This window comes from Peromyscus leucopus, chromosome 6 (genome assembly GCF_004664715.2).
Source record: "Peromyscus leucopus breed LL Stock chromosome 6, UCI_PerLeu_2.1, whole genome shotgun sequence".
Taxonomy (NCBI): domain Eukaryota; kingdom Metazoa; phylum Chordata; class Mammalia; order Rodentia; family Cricetidae; genus Peromyscus; species Peromyscus leucopus.
The window spans coordinates 82,817,314-82,824,549 of NC_051068.1; the positions used below are offsets into that span (position 1 = coordinate 82,817,314).

Sequence of the window (7,236 nt, forward strand, 5' to 3'; positions counted from 1 at the left end):
TCCCTCAGCATTTTTTTTAAATAATGTATATATTTGCATTGGTGTTTACTTACATGTGTATCTGTGTAAGGGTGCTGGATCCCCTGGAAGTGGAATTACAGTTGTAAGCTGTCATGGGGGTGCTGGGAATTGAACTCAGGACCTCTGGAAGAACAGACAGTGCTCTTAACCACTGTGCCATCTCTCCAGCCCGAGATCTACTTTCATTGAAGGCTGAGTCTATTCCAGCCCTTTTCTGGAGTTTTCTGAGACTCAAGATACCTACCCTCTGCCACAAATCAGCTTCTTACCCAACTAAAAAGTTACTACTCACCTCCCTACCGGCCTTGGGAAACATTGAGAAAACAATGAGCAAATCTAATGTCCTTATGGAACACCTGTTTGAGATTGCAGGCGAGAGTCAGGGGTGGTGGCTGCTGCTAAAAGTTCTTCCCTGGGAGAGACATAAAACAAGGTGGGGGCGGGGACTGGAGAGATGGCTCAGCGGTTAAGAGCACTGGCTGCTCTTCCAAAGGCCCTGAGTTCAATTCCCAGCAACCACATGGTGGCTCACAACCATCTGTAATGAGATCTGGTGCCCTCTTCTGGCCTGCAGGCATCCATGTAGGCAGAACACTGTATACATAATAAATAAAAATAAATCTTTATAAAAGTCCCAATGACAAGCAACAGTAGGAGTCCTGGAAGGTTTACCCAGAGGAAGCAGCAAACTCAACAGCCCTACTTACAGAGCGGTGGCTGGAGGTCACAGGCAGGAACACAGATGACTTTACAGCTGCCGCCATCGAAGGTCCGAGTCCTGCAGAGATGATGGCTTCTCCATGGCAGCTGGAAGAAATGCCCTCCCCTCCCCCTCACTTAGATCCCGTAGCCCCGCCCCCCAAACCACGTGCAATTAGGACAGATTGCATACACGTGGTTGAGAGGGATGGCTGCCTACTCAGGTCCCATCCGACCACACCTCTTCCTTCTGTGAGGGAAAGAGAATGGTCCTCAGGCCCAGCCGCGACGACCTTTCCAGAGCAGGCACGACAGAACTCCTGAAGACAGCGGCAGCTGGCGCACAGGCTAGTCCTAGGGTACAGTGGCACAGGCCTTTCATCCCAACGCTTTGAGAGGTAGAGGCAGGAGGATCAGGACTTCAAGATCATCGCTGGCTACTTGGTGATTTAAGGCCAGCATGAGACCCTGTCTCAGAAAACAAAAAACAAAGGGGAAAGAGGCAGAGATGACGCGTGCGTGCGTGCATGCACGTGTGTGTGCATGTGTGTGTGTGTGCCCGTGTGCCGGTGTGTGTATTAATGAATGGAGAAGAGAGATCAGGTCATAGTCAGGCAACAACGTATACAACAGCAGAGGCCTCCTTCCACCTGAAGCAGACCTAGGATAGAAGGTGGTGGGATATCTACAGTGACTGTGCCCTGAGACTCAGTCAGACCTCGGCCTCCGCTAATTGCTACACTATTCACAGGCCCGCCATTAAAGCTCACACATCTCCAGCATCTTGGCAAAGAAAAAGTCTTCACACGACAAGATCTTTTTAACTATTATTATTTATGAATTTGACACTTATGGAATACCTTCTTAGCACAGACTTACTGTGTGCCTGGAAGTATAACTTTTTTCACTAATTCATTATTTAAACTCTTAAGAAGCTGTTCATACACGTCATTTAGGGGTTAAAGCAAGGAGAAGAAATATCAGATTATCTCAGAGAAACGGCCTTAGGCTAAGTGAAGAATTCTTGTGCCTCGGGGCTGGAGAGAGTCTAGTGGTGGTCTCAGCAAGCAAGTGAAGAACCCAGCCACTAAACCCAGGGGAACCTGGACTGCAGGAGGTGGGGGCGGGGAAGAGGCGGGGCTCCAAACCCACATTGGTTGGCGGGTTCTCCCCTTGTGGCCGCTCCTCACAGGTTCTGGCAGGCAGTCAGAAGGAGGCGCTCCCGGGCACGCGCTCGCGCGCGCACTTGCGGCTCCGCCCGCCGCCCCTCCGAAGCCCCCCGGATGGAGTCTTTCTGGGAACGGAGCTTTGGTGCACCCGACAACCTTCTTCTGCAGGCTTCCCGACGGCTCCCGCCTCAGCCCCGCCCCCCTTGAGCTCGCCAATCGCTGTGCGCGTGTGGCAGGGGTGGGTGGAGCCTAGGAAATTCGAAAGAAGCTCCGCCCCTCGGGAGCCTGTTCCCGGGAACCGGGAGGTTGTGGAAGAAAAGCATCCTGCGTGGACGGTGAGGCGGGGTGGGAAGTGGAAACGGAGTGTGCGCGCCGGAGGTGTGGCGGGGATGTGGTGCCGGGAAGTGGAAAGGTGGCGGGAGGGGCGTGGGGAGAGAGGAGGAAAATCCCGGATAATAACAAGGAGGGAGGTGGAGTGCGCAGACTGCCCAACGGAGGAGAGGCAGATCACCCACCAGGTGCTGGGGCACGAGCGCTCTGCACCTTTCCCGAAAATCACGGGCTCGTTTCAGGGGCGCGTGCCGTTCCTGGGGTCCTGCTTTACCACCACCATGCCTCCCCACCCCAGCTAATGCACCCCGAGTCTAGATGGGGGCCTAGGGCAGGATGATAGATACCTGAGGTAGGCATGTTGTCTTTCCTGCTCAGGTCTAAGCTGACTCGCTTCTGCTGGCTGGGCATGGAGGATTTGAAAGAAGGTAAGGAAGCCACGGAGGGAGGGAGGAATGGGGCCCCGAGAGCCTGCAGGGACTGATAGCTGGTGTTTCTTCTCATCCCTTCAGATGTCAAGTTCATTGCCGACGAGACCTTGGACTTTGGAGGGCTGTCTCCATCTGACAGGTACCAGCTATTTCCCTCCGACAATGCATCTTTAGCTGTAACCTGTAGCGTCAACTTATTGGCCTCTAGAGCTGGGGTTGGTAATTTAGCAGGGTCCAGTGCACGCTGGTGCCAGCAGTCTGGAGGAACTGGGTCTCTAAGGACACAACTCGGATGCTGGTGAGGAGAACGAAGAAGCTGCAGTATAAAATGTAGGGTTCAGTGTAAATGAAAGGAAAATGTGCTGGGGCATGTTGAGACATGCCCGTGGAATGCGTCAGGCGTGCAGACCCCCCCCCCCACACACACACACCAGAGTAGACCAGAGGATACCCACAGAGGAGGTGGAAGCAGAGAGGATTTTGAATTTGAGATCATTCTGGTCTACAGAGTTGAGACCTTGTCTCAGAAAATGGGGAGTGGGGACGAAAGAGAACAGGAGAGGCTAAAGGCTTGCTGGGCCTCAGTAGAACCAGGTCTCTCCTCACCTAACGGCAGTTCTCACAGCCAAAATGGAGTCAGGGTTTGGGATTGTCCCTGGCTCTACGACAGGAACGTCTTCTGCTGTCTTGTGTGTGGTATGGTGCCATATTTGTTTTCTCAGTCACGAGGAGGAAGACCCGACGGTACTGGCGAGTGCAGAGAAACCACTTCGAAGGGGCCTCTCTCACCGGAGTAACCCGAACCCCAATGCGGTCGCCCCTGCTCTCCAGGGTGTGAGGTTCAGTTTGGGCCCTCTCAGCCCAGAGAAGCTGGAGGAGATCCTCGATGAAGCCAACCGCCTGGCAGCTCAGCTGGAGGAGTGTGCCCTGCGAGATCGTGAGCGGGCCGGGGCAGGCCCTGGGAAGCCCAGCCCCAGAGGGAAGCCCAGCCCTCGGCGGGAGACGTTTGTCCTGAAGGACAGCCCTGTCCGCGATCTGCTGCCCACTGTGAGCTCTTGGAGCACGCCATCCCCACGCAGCCTCGCTGGTCCCCGGAGCAGCGAGAAAAAGGGGTCAGCCAGGGCTGTTCGGGTGACAGCTGGAAAGAAGTCCCCCAGCACAAAGAAGGTGAGCGTGCAGAGTGGGATTGCATGTCTACCCCTAGGCAAGCTGCCCGAGACCCTGAAGGTCTAGAGATGGTTCCCTCACCGGTCAGAGGCGGAAAGCTGTTCTACCCATGGAATTGTTGGGATTAAGTAAATGGGGCTGGAGGTGGAGCCGGGTAGGTGGTGTTTGCCTAGCATCCACAAAGCCCTGCCTGGGTTTGATCCCCAGCATCACGGTCAATGGATGTGGTTAAACGTAAATGTATAAGTACATACTTGTGATCCCGAGACTCCGGAGGTAGAGCCAGGAAGATCAGGAGTTCAAGGTCATCCTCGAGGGGCTATATGATGAGTTTGAGACCAGCCTGGGCTACATGACTCCCTTGCTTCAAAAAATAATAATAGGCTGGTGAGATGGATAGCTCAGTGAGTAAAAGCCCTTTCTACCAAGCCTGATGAACCCGAGTTCAAACCCCGCGACCTACGTGATGAGAACTGACACCCACAAGTTGTCCTCTGACCTCCATATGTATGTCACACACAATAAATAAATATAAAATGACTTTGAAAAAAAAAAAAAGAAAGCACCTACGCCGGATCTTGTTGGCAGCGAATCTCTTCTTCCTCGCTGGTTCTAGACAACGGCCTGCCTCCTACTTCTTTCCCTTAATGCCTTAAGCCAGCGGAACACATGCTGCCTCCATTCTAGTCCTTTTCTGTTCCTTGCTCTGTTTCAGGAATCGCCCACTTGCAATCTGTTCCCTGCAGCCAGGAGCCCAGCGCTCTCTCCTCTGGCACAATCAGCTCTTCCACCCCGGCGGAAAGCTGGGCCGAGTGCACGGACCACAGCAAGTGAGACCCCGGGGAAGCCGGGATGCGGGGGAAGCCGGGATGCGGGGGAAGCCGGTACGGGGGAGAGGGGAGGTGGGACACACCCTGAAAATGTCTTTGCTCCCCTCCACAGGCCCACCAGTCCCTGTCAGACCAGTCCTCCCTCTGCAGCCCTCCACCAGCAACTCTCAGTGTTCGTCCCGACTCCAGGGAGCGGCCGCTAGGTCTTCCAGTCGATTACCGGTCCCCTCAGCCATCCCCAAGCCCGCCACTCGAATGCCACTCACTAGCCGGAGCGTGCCGCCTGGCAAAAGTGCCCTACCCCCAGATTCTCTCTCCACCCGGAAAGGGCTTCCAAGTGCCACAGGGCACAGAGGTAAGATAGAATGGACGCGTGGTCAGGCTAGGCATGCTGGCCATGTCTGTAATCTCAGCCCTTGGGAGGTAGAGGCTGGAGAATCAGGAGTTCAAGGCCAGCCTTAGCTATATAAAGACACGTCAAAAAAAAAAAAAAAAATAGAGCTGGGCGTGGTGGTGCACGCCTTTAATCCCAGCCCTTGGGAGGCAGAGGCAGGCGGATTTCTGTTCAAGGCCAGCCTGGTGTACATAGTGAATCCAAGAAAGCTATAGGTACATAGAGACCCTGTCTCAAGAAAACAAACAAAAACAGAGCAAAAAGCATCAGGTAGAGGAACATCTGCATGGCCCAGCTTGGCCGTACCCGCTCCAGCTGTGCCACCCCGTCATCCTTGCCATTCCAGCTGCAGACGGGAAACTGGGGCTAAGGAAGCCCATCTTCTCACCCCGTCTTCCCTTTGGAGGAGGTCAGCTGAACTTTGCTCCTCCTTGTCTCTTCTTAATTCCCACCAAGCTCCTGTTCCCCAGAGAACGAATCTTCCAACCACCGGTGCCCCTCGAGGCAGGATGCAGCCCCTCAGGAAAGCTGCCGTCCCTGGACCTACGAGGTAAGACTGGTCCCTCCTCCCTCGTCAGCTGGGCTCCCACGCCGCTGGGCTCCCACGCCGCTGGGCTCCCACGCCGCTGGGCTCCCACGCCGCTGTGCATGGCATCCTTGAATTCTTTGTGGAGTGGGCAAGAGAGGAGGAAGAGGTTCCTGCCTTTTCCCATCCTGAGGGCCTTGAACTTGGCTGGGTACCAGATGGGCGTGAGAGGAAGGGACCTCTAAAGCCGTCCCCCCCCCTTCTGTCTCTTCAGGTAAAAAGATCAGGCAGCAGGCACGTATTCCGTAGAGAACCACTCCACTACCATCTTGCCATCGAAGACTGGACCCTCCCCCAGCAGTCCCTGACTCCAGCACAGTCTTGTCCAGGATGGGGGGAAGAGTTAGCGCCTCCAGGGTTGATCTCCGAAGTGGAGACCATGGAGGATGGGGTGGGTTGAGCTTGAGGAGACTCAAACTCCTCCTACCCCCCCTGGCTGAAAGAAGAAGAGGCAGAGGTCACTTCCCCGCGGGCAGAGTGACTTGTCTTCACGTGTGGTCAGCCCGAGAGAACTTGACCTTCTTCCCAGACCGCGGGTGAATGGCCTGCGGAACCAGCCAGCCTTCCTGGTCTCTAGGAGAGGTCTTCCTGAATCATTTCCTCCACTGGATTCTGGCCTGTTGGGAGAGGCCAGGCAGGCACCTGCCATGCAGGGCTTCTTGCCTGTGAATTCTGTGACTCCTCACAGGCCAATCGATGATAAGGTTACTCACCAATCTGCATTTTTTTTTCTTAAATAAAATGAATTTTTTATATATACTTTTTCTGCATATCTGAAAGTAGATCTTATTAGACTTGAAGTAAACCTCTGTGTAATTGTAAGGAGAGCTGGGCTGGACCACTAGGTCCTAGGGCTTTGAACCTCCAGCTCATCCGGCTGCGACTAGTCTCTGTTACCATTCAACTGGGATCAGGCCGCCTTTCTGCAATTTCATGTTTTCGGACAGTCCAGATCAGTTAACTGTAGCTCCAGCCACAGTGTCCGAACTGCTAGGCTAGGACCTAAGTCTACTGTTACTCATCTCTTAAACTTGAATATTATTTCTGACAAGACGATGGAATCCCTTAGGGGATAAAGAGGCCCTTTGGTGGTGTTCAGCTTCCCCGTCCGCCTCAGCCAGAAGATACCAGAACGCCTAGTGGGATCTACCTCACATCATCAGGGTTGCCTGCCCTTTCCTCTCCACGCCCCTGCTGGACTTGATGGCCAGCGTCAGGATCTCGAAATGTCTACGGTGCTCTTGTGTTGTGACTTGTATGTGGTGGAACACCGAACTTATTTAGAGTGAGCACACGGTGGGGTGGTGGGTACTTGTTGAAAGTCCCGCTTAGGCTCTCCCGGGGTTCTGTGGCCTTGGACTCTTGCAGTCAGAAGAACTAAATCAATTCCTTGTGGAGAGGAAACTTCCCAAAGGCAATTGACAACAGGAGAGGGCACTGCTGGCGATGATCTCACCCATGCCTAGATGCCCACAAGTGCCCCTCTTAGGCCTTGGGTGCTCCGCCCCATCCCCACATTCGGGGGCTCTTTCCCCTCTTGTGGCTGACCTTCAGATTCATTTAACACGCCTGTAAGCACACAAGGCCCACACACACCGCGGTGACTGCC

At 54.3% G+C, this 7,236-nt stretch overlaps 1 protein-coding gene across 3 annotated transcripts; it reads left to right on the forward strand.

Moving 5' to 3' along the window:
* The first annotated feature begins 2,134 nt into the window (after positions 1–2,134).
* Positions 2,135–6,343, forward strand: Psrc1 (proline and serine rich coiled-coil 1). Of its 3 annotated transcripts, none has more exons than XM_028879375.2 (8): positions 2,135–2,224; positions 2,598–2,647; positions 2,732–2,789; positions 3,373–3,817; positions 4,533–4,647; positions 4,760–5,002; positions 5,498–5,591; positions 5,842–6,343. In XM_028879375.2, exons 2-8 carry the CDS (start codon positions 2,629–2,631, stop codon positions 5,843–5,845), a joined length of 978 nt encoding a protein of 325 aa, XP_028735208.1. In that variant the 5' UTR covers positions 2,135–2,224; positions 2,598–2,628; the 3' UTR covers positions 5,846–6,343. The 3 variants fall into 3 exon arrangements, with proteins under 3 accessions (XP_028735208.1, XP_037062897.1, XP_037062896.1); XM_037207001.1 differs by lacking the exon at positions 2,135–2,224 and adding an exon at positions 2,228–2,267; XM_037207002.1 differs by lacking the exon at positions 5,842–6,343 and having other exon boundaries at positions 5,498–5,595.
* Positions 6,344–7,236: the final 893 nt, after the last annotated feature.

Coding starts and splice junctions, on each gene's coding strand:
- Psrc1 (XM_028879375.2), top strand. Junction 3,818..4,532: donor AGTCCCCCAGCACAAAGAAG/GTGAGCGTGCAG, acceptor GCTCTGTTTCAG/GAATCGCCCACTTGCAATCT. Junction 4,648..4,759: donor GAGTGCACGGACCACAGCAA/GTGAGACCCCGG, acceptor TCCCCTCCACAG/GCCCACCAGTCCCTGTCAGA.